This window comes from Ptychodera flava, chromosome 17, assembly GCF_041260155.1.
Source record: "Ptychodera flava strain L36383 chromosome 17, AS_Pfla_20210202, whole genome shotgun sequence".
Taxonomy (NCBI): domain Eukaryota; kingdom Metazoa; phylum Hemichordata; class Enteropneusta; family Ptychoderidae; genus Ptychodera; species Ptychodera flava.
This window is the reverse complement of record NC_091944.1, coordinates 34,800,015-34,820,321: the sequence shown is the minus strand read 5'-3', so window position 1 is coordinate 34,820,321 and position 20,307 is coordinate 34,800,015. Positions and strand designations below refer to the sequence as shown.

The 20,307-nt window shown below is 36.1% G+C and overlaps 1 protein-coding gene across 2 annotated transcripts in view; it reads right to left on the bottom strand.

Annotated features, from left to right (window-relative positions):
- Window positions 1-1,127: 1,127 nt before the first annotated feature.
- LOC139116148 (phosphatidylserine synthase 1-like) overlaps window positions 1,128-20,307 on the bottom strand; it is a 66,029-nt gene continuing 46,849 nt past the window's right edge. For both annotated transcript variants that reach the window (XM_070678692.1, XM_070678693.1), the window contains 9 exons: window positions 12,258-12,416; window positions 11,526-11,677; window positions 8,857-8,916; window positions 8,361-8,442; window positions 7,196-7,308; window positions 6,781-6,846; window positions 4,547-4,646; window positions 2,663-2,725; window positions 1,128-1,579 (listed from right to left, as the gene is read on the bottom strand). In XM_070678692.1, the coding sequence (XP_070534793.1) occupies window positions 1,385-1,579; window positions 2,663-2,725; window positions 4,547-4,646; window positions 6,781-6,846; window positions 7,196-7,308; window positions 8,361-8,442; window positions 8,857-8,916; window positions 11,526-11,677; window positions 12,258-12,416 (990 nt within the window). In that variant the 3' untranslated portion in view covers window positions 1,128-1,384. The remainder of the gene's footprint in view (window positions 1,580-2,662; window positions 2,726-4,546; window positions 4,647-6,780; window positions 6,847-7,195; window positions 7,309-8,360; window positions 8,443-8,856; window positions 8,917-11,525; window positions 11,678-12,257; window positions 12,417-20,307) is intronic.

Below are 20,307 nucleotides of genomic sequence, written 5' to 3'. Positions count from 1 at the left end.
AGGCTATACTGATACCTATGAGTCAATGAATTAAGAAAATGCAAAATCAACATACAATTTTGATTGAAAATTGGTACAAAGGTATTCAGTAAGTACTGGCCGTTACACTGTAGGAGATGTGAATGGTCACAGAGTTTATTGCTTACAGGTTTGACACTGTCACCCCTTATTTCTGTACATGGGACCACCAATCCTATTGACAACAATAGGACTGTACCATGGTATGGTGGTGAAAGGGCTCAAGTTAGAAATGAGTTTTAGTACGGACAGGTGTCATAACAAGGGATGGTAACCTATATGCAGATTTATAAGCAGTTCTCTGTTTCACTGGTTTGCACTCTCTCATAAATAGCCCTGTGTATTGCTCATCAAGCAGTAATAATTACTGTCCCTTTAACCCTTCCATCCCCATTTTCCCTGTCTAGAGGTCCAACTATACCACAGAAAACAATGGGATTGGTTGGAACCATGGTGGTGATAGGGTTAAAAAGGCAGAGTGCATCAGAAGAGTGAAATGCCATATTTATGCAAAAATGTCTCTGTATCAAATTTTGTACGTAATGTATCCCGGTCCTGTAGCATTAGTTGTGTAAACACTGTTTTTTCTATAGTTCAAGAACATCTGCCAGCCTACAACCCTTATAAATCCATTTCATGTAACGTTTGATGTACTCTCCATTATTTTATTCTAATCATAGGATACAGGTTCTTGTTCTACTACCCCAACCATTGGTGAAATAGAGTTTTCACTTCACAAGAACACAGCGTTTATGTGTATAACATAATGTCCGATAACGTTTGTTGATAACAGAATTTTAGTGTTCACGAGAATTCAGTTGTCAACATCTGCAACAGATACTGTAAAAATGCATTTGTGTTTGTGAGGCTAATATATGGTATTTCAATACTGTAACATGTTTGGGAGAAAAAGGAAATCTACTTGTTTTATAGAACAACAATAATGAAAATATTATCAAAGGTTACCGCTACATTGGCCCGTAAGAAGAAACACTGTACAATTGATTCATGGTAACTATATGTTCATGTGGACTTATCACTTTAGCTTACCAAAACCATGCTGTCGTTTGAGGGTTTACAAAAATGAAAAGGTTACAGTACTGGCAGGTAAATATTTACTGAAGGCTGGGGATTAAGTTACCTGCCGGCATTTTCATTTTCAAAATCCAATACATGGAATGTTAATTATTTTGACATTTTAAAATGATGTATTTGTAAAAGTATTTAAAAGTTTTTTAGATTTATGAGAAAAAATGAAATTGATAGAGTCAAGACTAGCTATTGAAGCAAACACGTGAAGCAGACTTTCACTATAAGAGATAGATGTAGGAAGATAGAGTCAACAGAAGACAGAATAAAACAATTGCTACTTTCGATCAATCTTCTCTAGCCTGTTTCTTCTTCTCATTCTGTAGGAATTGACTTGTCCGTTCCGCACATGCTCAGTGTGATCACTCTCCTTCATGTCATTGCCATAGTTACTGTTGTTGCAATGGATAGCTTGACTTTGAAGCCAGAGTCTCAATCTGTCATCATATCCATTTTGTGGAGACAGTACGACCTGTGAGTGGACAGATACATGTATTCAAAATCACCATGCTCTAGAAATTTCAGGATTTCAGAAGTCGATTTTAGAATTTCTTTCCACTTCCCTCAGTAAGGCCCTATACTAGTACATGTGACAAGGAAAATTTATTTGAGTCAGAGATAGTACATTTGAGACAGTCTGTGACAAGTTCATTAACAGCATAGGGCAAACAACACAAACAAACGTCTGACTTCACAAATTCCACATACTGAGTTCATAGAATTGAGAGTAATTTTACACACTGAACAATAGTGTCACTGGGTTTCACTGTACAAACCAAGGTATGTACCTTAAAGGTAAGGATTGAGTTTGTTCTAGACTGTAAGAGCATTATGAAGGTGTCATAGCCTTTTGTTTTCCATTGAAATTGTAATCTAGTAAGTATATTTCCTGGCAAGACAATCTGATGCCTGACCCATGCCTTTAACCATAGACCCTCAAGGGTCTATGCTTTAACAATACTATACACAGTACTATTTCTATTTCTGACAACAGGGATTGCTTAAAGTATTGTATCAGTGATGAAAGAATTCATGTATTGAGTTCCATGGTGTGCGTGCATATGCTTAAATTTGCTCCTTTCTGTCATCTAGAAGTTCTGGACATGCATGTACTTTATACTGTTGAAAGACAATTTCCCTGGATTTCGACAATATCAAGAGGTAAATAAACACTTTAACAAACTACAGCTAAGTATACTGGTATTCATTAATAAGCTATCCCTGTCAGATGCATCAGATAAACTGTGGCTAAACCAAATATGCCTTGGAAAACAAATATGCTTTGCAATAATACTGAAAGTTTGATAATGTGAACTGCATATCACAGAAAATATGGATGTTTTACTTATGGTCTTCTATCAGGGGGGCATCTTGCTTTTGCAATAGTGCTTACAATTGGTGTATACTGGTAGATGTTTTATTATGACTATGTGTTTTTCCTGCCCTGTTGATGCTGTTGTTCTTTTGTTAGAATGTCTTTGGTTGTAAATACACAGTGCTGTTTACACTCAAAGAGTGGTATCAAATAGTATCTACCCATAACATTTTGCCGTACCTTTGGATGGGATCTTCTGGCAACAAGCACCATGAAATAGAGACACACACTGCAAATCAGCATCTGATCAAATCAAGATAGGTAAAAAAAGCAGAGAGAAAGATGAGACAACAAGGACAATTGTAAAATCTTTCCACAACAAAAGTTTAGAAAAAGACAAGCTAAACAAATACACAGTTCTGATGAAAAGCATAGAATCTTATCATATTCTGTTGACTAGCATTTAAATTTTATTGTACGTTCAGCAGCTTGTCATAGAGAATCCAGTCACAATTGGAGACACTGTGGTTCATCACAGTTCAGTCAAGTTGGGCTGATATCATAAACTTGTAAATGACATTCATTGTTTAACAATATTTGACGTTTTTCAGAAATCATAGAGAGATGTGTTAAATGCATTGATTTGAACCTTTTTCCACCAATAGAATGGCAGCCTTTGTTGTAAGCAAACCTGGACAAAATGCGATCATGAATGGTTACATTCAATTTCAAAACTCCTTCATCAAACTTGGGAGTGCTCCAAAGCACTAGAAAGTTCAGTTGATGCAGTGCAGCAATAGTATTAGTCTTTTCTTTCATCAGCTGTTCACAATTTTTAATAAAGTTGTGTGAATGGAGGCTGGGTAAGTGGAATTGAAAAATTCCATGAATCTACCGGTAGGTTTGAATTTCACAATATTCATGTGTCATCTTTTTTCTAGTTTTTATTCTTTGAATGCTACATCATTATAATGGAATGTAGTGCATTAACCCTTTGAGTGCTGTAATTTTTCCCACCAAAATTTCAGTGCAACATTTTACCAATTTTTATGAATTTTTGGTAATTCTTTTGACAGTTTTGCATTAAATGGACATCTCTATTCAATAGGTACAGATTTTGATCAAAATTTTGAAGGAAAATCTGAAAAAAATAATTACTAATTGTCTGGATCATTATCTGGATCTGGAAAAAAAATTGTCTGGGTTTATATTTTATAAAGGTGACAAAATTTGACTTTGGCACTCAAAGGGTTAAAGGTATACAGTCACCTGTAATCTAGATATGCCCATATATGGTCAAAGGGGCGTTCCTTGGTATTCAAAATGCCCATGTGAGGGCGCTGTTTTTAAAAAGCGGCCACCCGCTTAAAATCTGTGATTGGTTAGATTTTCTCTTTCCATGGTAACTGTGGCAAAATTGGAACAGGTGACAGTATACCTTTAAGGGTCTATTGTAAATACCAGAGCTGAACATTTCCAGTCCTACTGACTCGAAGATAGGCCACAACAAATAAGTTCAAATTTATAACATTTATGACATAAGTTTGCCATTTAACTGCATTCTTGTGCATTGAAACTGTCAAACTTCACTACAAAGGGTGACTTTGATGAAAAGTAAACTGCTGTGAATCTCTGTGAGATTCTAATGATGTATAGGTGACGTGATGCTGCAAGGTACTGAGAGAGCAGCAATGTGATTATGTACAAATAATGCATGATTGTAAGCCAAGAGTTATCAAAGCTGTCATGTTAAAGCTCCATTAGCTGTAACTTTTGGTGAATTTTCTATCATTTTTTCTCAGTCTGTTAAACACAATTTTCTGTTTTGCACCAGATCATTCTGAAGTATTTATTGTTCAACTTGTTAATGAAGTGTCTATTGATATTGGGTCTGATGCTGAATTCTAGTTTGGAAAGAGTTTATAGGTCAACAATAACATTCATTTTGTACACAATGTTTCAAGTTTGCAATGCTAACAATCTGTATTTCAACATACTTTTGGAAGAAGAGTTTGAAATTGTACTTGTTTTCTATGACAAAAATAATAAAAATATCAACAAAAGTTACCGCTATTGTCCCTGTAAGTGGCAAAGAAGCAAGAAATAGATTAGTGATGAACCAACCTGAAGCACCAGCCATAGGATAACATTTGTTAGAACTGTGTGAGCAAACAACTCAAGTCCAAACTTCATGCATATTAAAGCTTCCAATAGCGTTATTGCGCTGCAAAAGGGTTACAAGAAAATATTGGTGTGGATCTAAATGTACGTGTAACTTTGGATATTTAAGAAAAACACAGCATCACTAGACTGCAGTCTAGGCTATACTTCAGTTGTAAGAACAAAACACTTTGATTTACAATGTTTAACCATATTTCACCATCAGGTCAAGTTAGTTTAAACCAGTGATGCATAACATATCCAATGTAATGCATTGTAATGGAGACTTGAACATTTGGAGGGCCCTGAAAACACGGATACTGTAAACATGGCCTTTGCTAATTGAACCTACTATGACAGACCATGCCAGGTACCGGTAGGTTAAACAACTCGATTTTGGCTCAATACTATGTTTTTTCCTGACATGGCAGATGGGGAAGTGATATTGCCTGGCAGGATAACGGTTAAGACTGTTTATAAACAACAACAGATATTTTACATACTTGTATTCCTACATGTACCTTTCTCCATGGTCTACCCTCATGATGATAACTCAATGAGTTTGCACTTACCTATACCCTACTCAAGGACATAATTTGGAACAACTACATTGTTTTCATTACAGTGGTTGAACCACATGGCAGAAAACAGGGATGAGAGGGCAAGGATCTTATTTCAATCACAGTTAAAAGAGCATCCTTATGGTGACTGTTGTCATAATTTCAGATTGATGTCAACATAAACATATATGTGTATGTTTAAAGTTATATTTGGGGATACAATAAACGGCTTCCTTGTGTGCACTGCCAGGAGATGCTATCATATAACATTGCTTGATATTGGCGATTTGTGTTTTGACATTATATACCTGTCACTGTACATTCAAGTATATGGGTATTGGAGTATGCTTTTTCCGTTAAAGAAATTGGAGCAAAGGAATGCCATTGAACATTTGTTGGTCTTTATATCAATAGAAGGATAAACAACTCATCATTGATTACAAATATTGCTAAAAAAATTTTTGTATGAAGTAAATTTGACCAGGTATTGGTACATCAATGTCTGTATAAACAGTCCGGTCACATAAAAGTAAAATCAAGAACTCATACTGAAGTCCACATGAAAACAAATGATACCCGGTACTCATTGTACCATGCTATTGTATCAGCTTTCACCTTTATTGTGTCAAGTTCAATGTCACCATCAAGCCAAGTTGGTTTCAACCAGTGTTTCATGTTGCACATTAACAAAAACTTAAATATTTGAAGGCCCCCATGATTTTTAGTGACCATATCTGCTACCTACATGCCGTGCCAAGTAGTGAATACAGACTTGGCGTAATACTGCTGTTGAATTGACACATGAAGAAGTGAAACTGTCTGGCAGGACTAGGGTTAATTGTGACAGTAATAAGTATTGGCATGACCTCTTACAGCTATGAACATTTGTAATTTGGCAGTTGGCAATTCTGTATCCATTTTGGATCATTTCATCCATGCATTTGTTCAGTTGTTACTGTTTTGAGGAACCAAATCTACATGTTCCCCTTATGTTTCAGCCTGCTGCCTTTTGTGGTGGATTATTCTCTATACCATCATCAGCCTGCTGCCTTTACTGTTTCACTACACCATCATGGACGTACAAACTTTTGGACCATTTGATGAACTTATCCATGAGTTTGCAATGTTAAAATTTGAAATAAATTTGCATACACACACACACATAGATATATATATTTGTTAAAATGTTGTTACCTGAACGATGGACTTTAATAATAAAATTGTGAACACTGAAAGAATTATCAGTTCTCAGAAGTGCTTGATACACTGACATGCAAGTGCTTAAGATTTCATATTTTGAAAGTGCCAGGACTCAAGTCCTCTTTATCAGAACTCATACTTGTTCATGCAGATTTTTCAAGTTTGTAAGTACTGCTAGAGAAAGTGGAATTAGGCTTAGATCTGGTCAGTGAAATTACCAGACATTCCAAACAAAATAATTGAAAGGTATAACAGTAGTGATGATGCTGCAGGTTGTCAGGTGAGAAAAGATGTACGCTTAACCGAAAACAAACACGTAACAAAAAGTAAATGTCCTTTTATGATAAACAGCATGCTGTGCAAACTGAAAAAAAATCCCTGACAATTTCAGAGAGACATGCAGAAGATGTGATGAATGACAGAGCAATCCAAACTCACCAGAATACCCAGCATTGTGTACCTAAACGTTTACAGCGTGGATCAGTGACATATGAATAATATTGCCTGGAATATGGTGACCATGAATGAGGAGAAATACAGATGTTAACATAGGTGAATGCACTCCAAGTTCTGTCCTATTTAGCACTGCTGTAGATAGTGGCGCATCTCACAGAAAGATTTCAAGAATGATGAAGACTACATCATAAGCAAATTTCCAAACTGGAGACCTAGCCTAAGTTGACCAATTACAAGTTTGCTGCAAAGATGTGTGTTAAGAACACTGCAAACACTGAAAAAACATGCAACAAGAATGTATTTTGTGGGTGATTTACACTCAGAAACATTGAGTATAATATTCTTTGACAATATTTCTGTTTGATGAGGGGGATGGGACATGGGTATAGTGACTTACCTAATAGTAGGGGCCACGATGACTGCTATGAGAAATATCCTTATAACATTCAATTGGTGACCAGTTGGTATCAGAAATATGTGTTTCAAGAAAAAAGTATTCAGTTCTGTCACCTGTGGAAACAGAAAGAAGACAGAACAACAACTATGTTTAGCAATGTCTACAGTCTTGTACATGCAGAGAAATAACATGTATTTTCAGGCACTGGTGCGGAATTGATATTTGTAATGACAAATATCATTTTTATAGAAACAAAAATATTCTATACATGGAGACAGTTCCTTGGCTTTGTATCATACAGCAATCCTTAATCACTGGTCTCTGCATTAATGTTGACTATTTATGTGATGTTAGTCCTTTGTTTTCTTTTGAAATTTCTGTAGAGTCAATTTTTAAGAGATAAAGCTGATAATCTGTCCCTTTAAATAAATGCATCTGTTTACAGATACAGAGAACCTGCCCTGACAGTGTTTTGTATAAGGCATTAAAGCTGATCTATGTTTCCAAGTGTCCTCAATCATTATACCAAGGCCTCCTTAACGTTTCCACCCCTATGTCCCAGTATGGAGGTCCAAGATGACAATTGAAAACAACAGATTTGGACTAAACCATGCTAGTAAAAAGGTAGAATGCAAGCATGTATATTCTAGTGGAGACTGGGGAAAATTGCAAATGGAAATTCTAAATCAGTAATAGATCTCTGTCTTCTCTAATGAAATAAAAAGCACAGAAAGCTCATGAAATTATACCCTCAATGACATGGATGAGGGACAATGTGGATATTTTCACCAAATTTACATATCTGAACGTGCTTACAGGCAATACCATTATTTGTTGGGGTCTTAGAACGCATGACTAAACAACTTGAGTTAAGTGTAATATCTTTGGATTGATAATGCTTGCTGTAAAAATACAGGGCAAACCATGACTCTACCATGCATAAAATAACTTGATAAGTGTAACATTACACTTGACACTTTTTAAAATCTTTGTAAATTCTGTTACACAGGCAGCATTAGACTGTAAATCCACCACAGAGATCTAATACCTGAACAACTGGTACTGCTTTCTGTGTGTATTTCCATCTGGTTTATGGACTCAAAATAAATGTGTAAAAAGTAAAAATAAACAGTCATAAATTTAAATGCACCTACTGACATCTTACCTGCCACATCACTAGAAGAATATAAACAGCAACGACTCTCATACATGATGAATTTGGGTCTAACCATCTTACATGTGTCCAACTACCAGAAGAAAGGAAAAATACATTGATAACATTGTATTAAAGAGTAAACAGCATGTTCTCCAACATCCACAAACCTTGCCTTTGACAAAGCAATATCAAACAGAGAAGTGTAAAAAGAACCGTATCAGATGCAAGAGTGAAACAGATTTTTGTTCAAAAATTTGCAAGTTGCCATAGAGGGCGCTCTACAAAAGGCTAGCTGTATGTCAATACCTTGTTTCATGTAGCGGTATATAGAAGCATGGATTTCAAATCAAGAACTGACAGTCATGTTTGGAATTACAGATGACTTTTCCTCTATTTCTTAAAATAATCACTTTTATGAAACTCATAGGGTTGCCAAATAGAGCAATAACTTTCTTTGAAGATTTTATTCAGATTGATTCTTATGTTTTATGAGATTTATTCTCACCTTGCAGGAGTAAATTGAAGCACAGCTCGCCGTATTTTACCTGATGTGGAATGTATATCTCTGAAACAGACATAAGAAACAATGAGAAATGAACAAGTCATCGAAAGATGACACAGTCCCTGCTGTTTACATTGTTTGGAATGTTTAGTAGCTGTAAACTACTGATAATTGTGTTAATGTTGAATTCTGAGTATCATGTCAATAACATTCAACATCTAAGAATTCCTAGGGTTTCTGCGAGCCCTCGAGGCAAATATCTCCCTTGCTCTGCCGTACTGGAAATCGGCAACACACGGCCCTTCCATTGAGAGCAACATCAAATTATCTACATTGCCGTCGGAAAATCTACTACTGGCTCCTGTTTTAGCAGCTGAAGCCCTTTTCGCATGCAACCAAGGATACAGGAATTACTACTGCAATACATGTCAATTGTCGAACTGCAGGAAACCTTTCCGCATATTCTTGAATTAGCAAACGACATGACTCCGAGTTCTCAGCGTAAACTTCGCTTGTCTGAAGTCGTTTCTAAACGCGTTGCCGCGAGTGCTCACGGTTTACGTAGTCTGATCCAAGATGATCGATGAAGTTTTAAGTGCCTCGATACCGTAGTCAAGGAGTTCATTGTCAATCTCTGGGTATTTACTTGCATTTATGACTTTGTCAAGACACAATAGGATATTAGTACATGTAGTAAGCTTACAGTTGGCAGGAAATCGCTCCTCCGTTCGCTGTATCAAATGTTCGGCGCGATGAAGCGTCGACGCGAGTTTGCACAGGCAAAGCGGATGACGCAGCTCTCATTAGCATATGTCAGGTCGTGTGGTTGGCTTCGATTTCTTCTCTGAACTCGCGTTCATGATTCCTTTACATCTAACACTGTCCGTAATTCTGCGATGGTCGACTGTATCATTGGTTGTATTATCGAGAGGTTGCATTCATGATTCCTTTACATCTAACACTGTCCGTAATTCTGCGATGGTCGACTGTATCATTGGTTGTATTATCGAAAGGTTTGCATCCTGACTATGAAAGACAAAATTACATTGGTCAATGATCGGCATCATCAACATGCATGTCATGGCAATACGAACGAATATTGTTTGCTTCAGCAAGCCGTCTGCAACGTTGTTATTTGCGGCATTCATCAACAAACTCCAAAAACAGCGCGGGCCTTCGCACCGTTACGCTCCACCAAGGGATAGCCATCGGGCAGAGCATGGCTCCTTCAGACTTTGAAAGTCGACGTTCTTTCTCGAGTGTTTTTATTTCGATCCCGTACTAGCCGTTCTTTCAACTTCCGAGTAGCGAAAAAAAGTTGAATATTAATGACGGTTTTTCGGTACTGCATTACTTTGCGGACGGCATCATTCGTGGCCAATGCAGTCGACGTCGAACGCCGCCTTCATTTTCTCGTCCCGTCATGACGGACCGTCTGATCCCAAACAGATAAATACCTTCGTCAAACAGCAACATTTCAGAGCACGTGTTCACTGCATGTGATCACCAGCGATTCAAATCGTCTGACCATACCATTATTTTACGGGAGCCCGCATAAACAACCGTAGTGCTTGTCAACGATGACGTTTAAAACTGACGAGTTGATTTTGCAAATTACTAAAGCTTTCTGTGGCTCTCGTTTATCACGACAGACAACGCTTGACGCCTAAAACTCCTAAAACTGACCAACCGAAACCGTCACCAGTCCTGCGAAATACCTTTTGGAATCGACTACAACCTTTGCTAGCGTCTCCCCCATAAATAATCGTACAGTCCGGTGATTTACGTCATCAGTGTATTTACATGATCCAAACATTGGCTTCAGATTCGGATTCAGAGAAAAAAAGTCTGAATAAAAGACATCAAGAGTAATTTTGGTGACTAAATTGAATTATTTTGAGATAATAAGAACTGTGCATCAAGAGACCATATGGTACTACATTTATGCCCAGTTACAAAACGATCGCTTCACAGATGCCAGAGAAATCGTTGATGACAGGTGCACGGACGGAAGGACGCCGGGACGGACATGACCTAACCCATAAAGTCCCCGCTTGCGGGGACTTAAAAATGCAAAGAACACACAAATCTGCTTGAAAAGTTATGTATAGATTTATAATGCCTAATAATATCAATACTCTGGTTTCATTAAAGTTTGCAATGAACCCCACACAAATGTGATAATCATACCAAACTTGATTTGATAACTTCTGGACAGCACAAATAGTTGCTCTTTTTGAACATTACCAAATTTATCTATATGGTTCTTCTAAAGAACAAAGATTGCCCTTATGAAAGACTGTACAAAATTCTATAGAGTTTTATAGCTTCCTGATATTCTGTAGATATCTATAGAAGTTCTCAAGAAGTGTATAAAGTTTTGACCCCATTTTTTATAGAATTCTATCGAAAAACAAGATCCCAAAGGATTCTATAGAACATTTTTCATAAAGGTGACTTTTCCTACTCACCCTGTATAATGAAAGTAAGAATGCTATGGTCATGCTGAAATAACAGTTCAAGTGATGTGTGTTGGTGTTTCAGAATGTCTAATGTTTATGGCTGATAGTTTTATAGAGTACATTTGTTTCTTTGTAACCCAATGTAATGTTTATATGCTGTATACTGTATGGGTTCATGTCTGAGTGTTTTCCACAAACAAGGAAACTTACTTGATGCTTTCCCAATGAAAGTTACTCATTTCCAGTTTCTTGCACACAAACATTCCCAGCCAGATTCCCAGTCCATTGCACACCAAGACATCCAGGATCAATTGATCCCACCAACACTCGGCAAAGTTTGGAAGTAAATGAGCAAAAGCAACCTGTAAGATGGTATCAAAATTACTCTGATTGTAACCAGGCCAAGCACAAAGCTTCTCATAATTCTGATAGCATCTGTGTTTATAAATTCATAGATAAAATTGTAAGAAATTACATATCCATAAAGCTGATTGTATAAGTAATTACATGAAAGCTGATTTCATGTGTATGTCACAAGCTATACTCTTATAGAAAATACTTCAGAATGCTGCGTTTCAAATTCTAAATGTTTTCAAGGCATTTTTCCTCAATACACATAAGATACACTTGTTCAAAACTGCACACCTTACAAGAGTCCTTTGTGATGGATACCATTAATGAATAATGATTACATCTGGCGTATCAAAGCAATTATTTCAGAATCTATTGCCATATCTGAATGTCTCTCTCTGCTCAGGCAAATCAATAAACATCTCAACATCTGCTGAACTTTTAAGTCAGAGGCCATTGGGTATTCCTAAGTTAACTTGATACAATATATATAATACCTACATGTATACACGTACATTGTACATGGATTTAGGCTTGAATTTCTCACTGAGATTAGAACAAAATGAATTTCTTAGCAATGAATCAACTAACCTCAGTAATCTCCCACGTCACACTGATTGTCCAACATATCCCATAATGCCTCACTAATAGTGCTTTTAACGCCCAACCAGAGAAATGTGCAAATGCAAATATGTCCATATGACTCCAGATTCGCTCTAATGTAACAACGGAACAGTTAACTGCATATTCCTGAAAGAGAAAAGAGATGTATCAGACACTGTTTGGCAAAATCACTCATTATTATAGTAACACATATGTCAATCACTAGTAATTTGATAACATATTTGTCACTGCATAATAAAATGCTATTGACGGTAAAATTTTAATTTTCATTCTGAAAGCTATTAGAAATTATTACAGAAATTAGCTTATCAAGGCCATACCTCAGATTGGAGAGTGAAATGTTAAATTGCAGAAACCTGATAACACACACTGTACATTCAGTAAATAAGTTCAATTTATTTGACACATTTTCGTTAAAATCCACAGTTTGATGTGATAAATAATTTAGTCAATATTTAGGCTCATCCGCTGTAACTTTTGATGCTTTTTTCAGTATTGTTTATGTCTTTGTAAAATACACTCTCTTGTTACAGACTACTGCAAATATCATGCACATATTTCTTGTTCCTAGTGGTCAACTTGTCAATACAATGTGTATCGGTATTTCTGTGTATGTTACATTTGTGTGTGATGACCACATTATATTTCAACTGCTCATTTAGACAACTGAATTTCAGTCAGGACTAGAATTTAGTTGTCAACAATAACACAGATTTTCCATACAATGCATTTTGTTTTTTTTCAACAAAGTTAGGGGAGCAGAAGAAGAAAATGCTTGGTTTCCACACCAAAAATAATGAAAATAAATATAAAATCTACAGAAAGACATTACGATAAAAAATTTTTCATTTGTGATAATTGAAGGAAAGCTTTTAGTACATAGATTTCGCTACGATAGAATAAAAGAGGTTTTACTGAAAACAGGGTTAATGTTGGAACATGTATTTAAAATAATGCTGACCTTCAGAAGTAGGAAAGTAGGTTGGAGTGACATTTTGAGTCACATGCAAATACTGTAGTTGTAGTTGTGATGACACATTTCAAAATCCTAACACACATGTAATTCAAATAAGCAGAGGACACACTAATGACAACCAAATTACTGTTTTTTATTTTTGCAAATTTATGATACAAAATATCACATTTAAGATTGAATTACAAAACTCTCTTCCAATTCACTTTTTACTTTATTTATTTCATATTGAGAAGAAAATAACATATTATTATATGATTTGTTTTCTCAACAAGTCATCGTTGATGACACAGTCCCCGCTTGTCCATTTTGTTATAATCTTTGGTGTCTAGGTAGCTGTGGTCTAGGTAGCTGTGGAATGACATTGATGCAACGGGTACATCAGGCCTGTGACTTGCATAATAAAGTAATCTGAGGAACGTTCAATAAATGACTCATCTCTGCCGGTAATGACCACTCAAGGAACTTTTGATTACATCACACATAACGATGCCCTTACTGCCTCCAGTGTCATGATGGCACATACTATACACATGGTTTGGTGGAATTTTCGAAATGGTATGGGATCGAGTATGTTGTTGTAATCAGCCATTTCCGATCATATAATGAAACAAATTAATGTGCACAAGAATGCAGCCATAGTATTTTATCTTCGTATCACGTTTGAACAAAATCAGTCCATCGAGGGACAGTGACCTATGTTTATGTTTCAAAGACATAAAAAAATCACACCAAAATTTTAATCAAATGGCTGTCTATGACCATATGGATCATAGCACAAAATTAGTAGACATGCATATGTATGCCATAGTACTTTATCTTTGTACCAAGTCTCAACAACATCGGTTAAAGAATATTTGCATATGATTAAGCCTAAAAGACATGAAAAAATCCAAAAATGACCATCTGACAGCGATATTGGAAAAAAATGACAATCTGGCAGCCATATTGGAACAGTACAAAGTATTTAGCTACAAGAATATTGGAACATGTCACGAAGTAAATTGACATGTATATGTATGCCATAGTGCTTGATCTTTGTGCCAAGTTTGGACAAAATGGGTGTAATGACCTTTGAATTACGGTTCACAGACATGCAAAATTCCAACAAAATGGCAGTTCTGCAGCCATATTGGATCCTATCGCAAGCTTAATTGATACATGCATATGTATGCCATTGTGCTTTGCCTTTGTGCCAGTTTGAACCAAATCGGTTCAAGGATGTTTGAGTTATGGTTCGGTTAAGACATGAAAAAATCGCAAAAATATGGCCGCCTGTCGGCCATATTGGATCATATCACGAAGTAAATTGGTGTTCATATGAAGGACATAATGTTTTGCTTTTGTGCCAGATTTGAACAGAATCGGTTCAAGAATGTCTGAGTTATAGTTCAAAGACATGAAAAATCGCAACAAAATGGCCGCTTCACGCCCATATTGGATCGTATCGCAATATAATTTGACATGCATATGTAGGACATAGTGTTATGCCTTTGTGTCAAGTTTGAACAGAATCGGTTCAAGGATCTTTGAGTTATGGTTCAAAGACACGAAAAATCGCAAACAAAATGGCCGCCTCGTGGCCATATTGGATTGTATCACAAAATAATTTGACATGCATATGTAGGCCATAGTGTTATACCTTTGTGGCAAGTTTGAACAGAATCTGTTCAAGGATGTCTGAGTTATGGTCCAAAGACATGAAAAATCGCAACAAAATGGCCGCCACGCGCCCATATTGAAACATACCGCAAAATAATTTGACACGCATATGAAAGCCATAATGTTATGCCTTTGTGCCAAGTTTGAGCAGAATGTTCTCAAGGATGTCTGAGTTATGGTCCAAAGACATGAAAAATCACAATAAAATGGCCGCCTCGCGCCCATATTGGATCGTATCACAAAATAAATCGATGTGCATCTGTAGGTCATAGTGCTATGCCTTTGTGCCAAGTTTGAACAAAATCAGTTTAGCAGTGTCTGAGAAACTGTTGATGACGGACGGACGGACGGACGGACGGACGGACGGACACACGGACGGGACCCAATCTATAAGTCCCCGCCGGACTTCGTCCGCGGGGACTAAAAACATGAAATCATGCATTATAGCAAACTGCTAACTACTATAAAAACCTATATTTTAACTGCAACGCTGGTACTTCTATGAAAGCCCGATTTAAAGTATCTATGGTAGCACAATATTAATGTAGGTTGATGGATATGTATGATTATATTAAGTAGCCCATCACAGAGGAAAATGTCTCATATTTTAGTCTGTGTGAAACGAGTATTGGGATATACACAGTATTTACTTAGTTGATGCCACAGTTTGTCATGTGACTCAGTGTAAACTCTCTCCTCCAATTTCACTTTCATCAGATTTGTGAGTAATTTGTTGGAAACAGAACCTTAACCTTCCCATTAAAATGCTGGATTTCAATGTCGGAGGGATATTCCCAATCCAACTCTTCATACATTGGACATCATTCAGAGGAGGATTTGGGATATTTGTAGAGTTATCAACATGTTTGCCACGAGACAGCTTAAACTCATCAAACTTCCAGCACTTAAATTGTATTGAAATGCACACAATGGAATACCACCACACTGCTGAATGAAGAGCTATTAGTGTACAGCTGGCCTATTGCAATCAATATCGCCTGCTGAGTAAATCATACTACTTAATACACATTCTGATATATGTACTATAAATTTATTTACTCCAGTATACACCCATTCTCTCCAATGGTGAAAGCTTTCCTTCATTATGATGCACGGAGAGTGTATCCTGCTGATGCACTGATGACAATTTTTACTTTGATTCCATTCAGAAAGCAAACATTTATGGATGGATCAATATTTCACTAAATGAGTTCAATGTTTTGAATTTCATGCCAGCATTTATGGCATATCAGACAATGGATGTTCATTGTGTACAAAAAATGGGCAACACAAAGACATGACAGTCGTTAAAAGGCCATGGACAAAACAGAAATGAATGATGTTTCAGATATGGCACATGTACAGATGTTGCTTTATCAAGATATGCTTTATCAAGGGAAATCTTTCTGTGTAAACAATAACTGCAAGGCATATATTCACTGTACATTTATGATAGTTTATTTGTCATTAGAATGTACTGGTACCCACAATTCCTCAGTATCAGTGTGCGGCAATGAACATAAAACAGTTATTTATGCAAAGATTGAGCAGACTTTTACATGTAAAATATATACCACACATATCTTTCATTAATATTTCATAGCTTTCTGTACTGTAATTGACATGCCTACATCTCATTCGTTAGATGTCAAAAAAAACAAAGGCACATAATTCTGAACAAATAAAATTACCCAAACTCACTTTTTAGTGGCTTCTTTCATTAAAACAACGTGAAAAAGATTCACATTTTATATTTTGACACAGTGTTCTGATATGTTGGACCTTTGAACTTTCATTCCTGTAGCACCATGGGAACAATTCACTTTATGCCAAAAGCACTTACAGAAACTGGAGTAGTGAAAATGAAAAATCTATAATGATTTGCTGGAAACAATGGAAGCACTAAACATTGCCCATTCCATATTAAATTTAAATATCTCCTTTAAAGCTATTATTGAAATCAAATACACTGCAGAAAGCACATATCACTATTCAATAGACATGTGAGAACTGCATGGCTGCATGTAACTTAATTCTGTTTCTATTCATGGAAGGTAAAAAACACAAACTGGAATAGTGGTATTCAATGACAAAATTATATTTTAACATTATTATATGCACAAAATTTCAGGGGTCACTTCAATTCTGTGTTTTTTTTTGTGTATGCAAGGCAGACTATCACAAATCTCATGAATGAAAAGTAATTAAGTACTGTACATGAAGAACTGTCATTAGTTTTTAGCTGTATACCAGACAAACTGACAATTCAGGCTATAAAAAAGAATGGCTTTTGTTTGTAATTCTTGTTTTAATATGTTGATCAAGACAAACCATGCCAGCCTTTTGTTTTCACATTCCTTTGAACAAAATAAATATCAAAAATTTGAGAGTGTGCCACATGGCTAAAAATTTCACATGATATATCCCTAGTAGTAATAGCATTATCAATTCATACAATATATGTGTCTGAACACTGATCTTATCATCATCATCTTGCTATGTGTAAGAATTACTGCTGCATTTATAAAATTTAATTAAATGTAAGTAGTTTGATCTTGCCAGCAAAAAATGATAAGATAAGATAAATAATAGAATCACAGAATCATTTTCACAAGAGACCAACAGTGAGAACTAACCTACAATTTTAGCTGTACTGTCATCACTAATGTTTGCTTATTATTTCCAGTCAAGAATTTGATTCAATAAAGGCTGTTTTATGCTACATGTAACTGTTTGAATCACATTTTCACTCAGTGAAGTAAAACAAAATTACCTGCGTATTGTCTTTGCCTATATCTGCATGACAAAATTAATAAAATTCAAATAAAGAGATAAAATAAACAAGTACATGTACATTAAACTAAGTTGTCCGTTGATTTGCATAAAAAACAAGATTTTCACTTCATATATGTTGTCGCAAAACTAAAAAATATATAGAAATTTGCACTCATAAGCTGATATAGGTCATATGAATGTGAATCATACATCCTTATTCATTCTATAAATGCCCTTGGGTGATACTGGATTTTATGTCTCTGTTAATCAAGTTACATGTACTTTTCAACTGTTATACACAGCGCACACTGCAGTGATGACTATAGTAGAATTGTACAGAAATGAAAAGTCATTTCTGCTTGGTGACAAATTACTATTGAATTCTCTGCAGGTCCTGGCAGTGCTGGGCTAGGATTGTCATCCTGTCAAGCACAACTTGACTGTTTAGGGGCTACACAAAAGAATCAAAATTATGTTTAGTGTTGTCAGTGAGGTGAGACATAGTATGTACCCTAGAGCATAGATAGTAGAGGCATGGACTGTCTATGCCTACAAGTAATGATCTAATATTGGAGATATACAGGGAATGAACTGAGGTTGGAGATATACAGGGAATGAACTGAGGTTGGAGATATACAGGGAATGAACTGAGGTTGGAGATGTAGAGGTACCTATCTGAGGTAGGAAATGTATATAGGTACGTCTCTGAAGTTGGCAATGTATAGAAGTACCGGTATACTAATCTGGGGTTGGAGATGTAGAGGTATACATGTACTGATCTGAGGTTGGAGATGTAGATGTACACTAATCTGAGGTTGAGATGTACAGGTATACTGATCTGAGGTTGGAGATGTAGAGGTGTATACTGATCTGAGGTTGGAGATGTAGAGGTATACTGATCTGAGGTTGAGATGTACAGGTATACTAATCTGAGATTGGAGATATACCTGGACTTCATAGCCTAAAGTTCTTACATGTATGATATGCATAGCCTTTTTATCAGTATCAACAGATTACTGTAATAGGAAAATTTATTCACTGTATTTAATAAACAATTTGAGTCTACATGTATGGGTATGCAATACCATGAATTGTTGGAATTTCATCTTTTAGAATTTTTCCAGCAGAAATCATTCAAGTATACTAGACCTATTTATTGACAATACCAGTACTGTGGCTGACTTGCAAGGTTTAAGCTGATTGGTCGATTGTCACTATTCACAGCAACTTGGAGAGTTTATTTGTATTATTCAATTATAATGGTAAGATTCTGCCAACCAATTGGACAAAAGCTTCCAAATCGCTGCAAAGTCAGCTCCAATACTGTTCTTGGCAATGTTACATGTACGTTCAGGTGATCATGTTTAATATTTGCGGTTAACGTCCTAAAAATTGGAAACTTCCCCTTACCAGTCAGTAATAATTGCACAAAATCTTAATTTCATGCTTTTTCTACAGGAAGAAAATAATCTCCAAGGTTAAAGTTTCAAAACAGCTGCAAAATTTTGTCTCAATTCGGTAATTATATGAAAATAAAGGAAAATAAAATTATGTTAGGTCAATAATTTTCAAGGTACAATGCCAAGGCACAGCATGACATCAAAAGCAAAATCAAATTGAAAATGTTAGGGGAGTAGTAAGATATTTGGATGGAACCCTTAACAGCAAACTGTATCAACGACCTGCAACATTTACAGTGAGCTACTGGTAATGGTATGTGGGTGGAATGCATGTCACATACAAACTTCTGATGCTGTGCAGAGATAGGCAGCCTATGACATGCAGCAAAGGGTAATTAAGTGAGAGCTGAGGGCCTGTGTTTTGTAATCTATGCTCATGATCTGAAGCTAATAGGGCAAGAGGCACACTGGGACTGCACTATGGCACATGGCAAATTTGAACTGCGTTTGCTCTGACGCTGATCAATGGCCAATCTGCAACACTCGAGGGGGAAATACAACCTGGCAACGTACTGGCTTAGAAGTTTGTATTCGATTGGTAGATTGTCAGTACTTGTCATTATTTACAGCAACTTAAGGAGTCTGAAAATATCTTGTCCACCTGCTTGGTAATTTGGAAATAACAATGAATTTCAATCAACCAATTAACTGAAAGCTTCCGAGATACTATACGATAGGGCTTTTGGGATGCATGATGTTGCAATAATTTTGCCTATTTTAGTTGAGTATCTTTCCTTTTGATAGAGACACTGCAAACAATACTGACTGCTTAATACCAAGTATTGGATGGTTTTCTGATATAGCTTGAGTAATGGTGACAAAAACTTGCAGCATAGACCATTGAATTAGTTTGTATAATTTCTTGTAAATTTGGAGAGCTTTTCCTATCGTAACAACAAGTATTTGGCAGAGTTGGAGATGAAAGCAACGTGAACTGAGATGTCAGTCATTTCTATGAATTAAAATTTAATCCATATTGTTATTAAGGCAAATAGAATATTCACCTAAGCCTCTACCACTTAATTGTCGTACCTATGACGTAAATTGATGAAAATGTATTGGTCAGTAGAGTTTACAATTGTGTTGATTGCGATTTCAGGTTTGATTACTAAATATAGCTGTATGCATGACATAGGACAATGCTGCC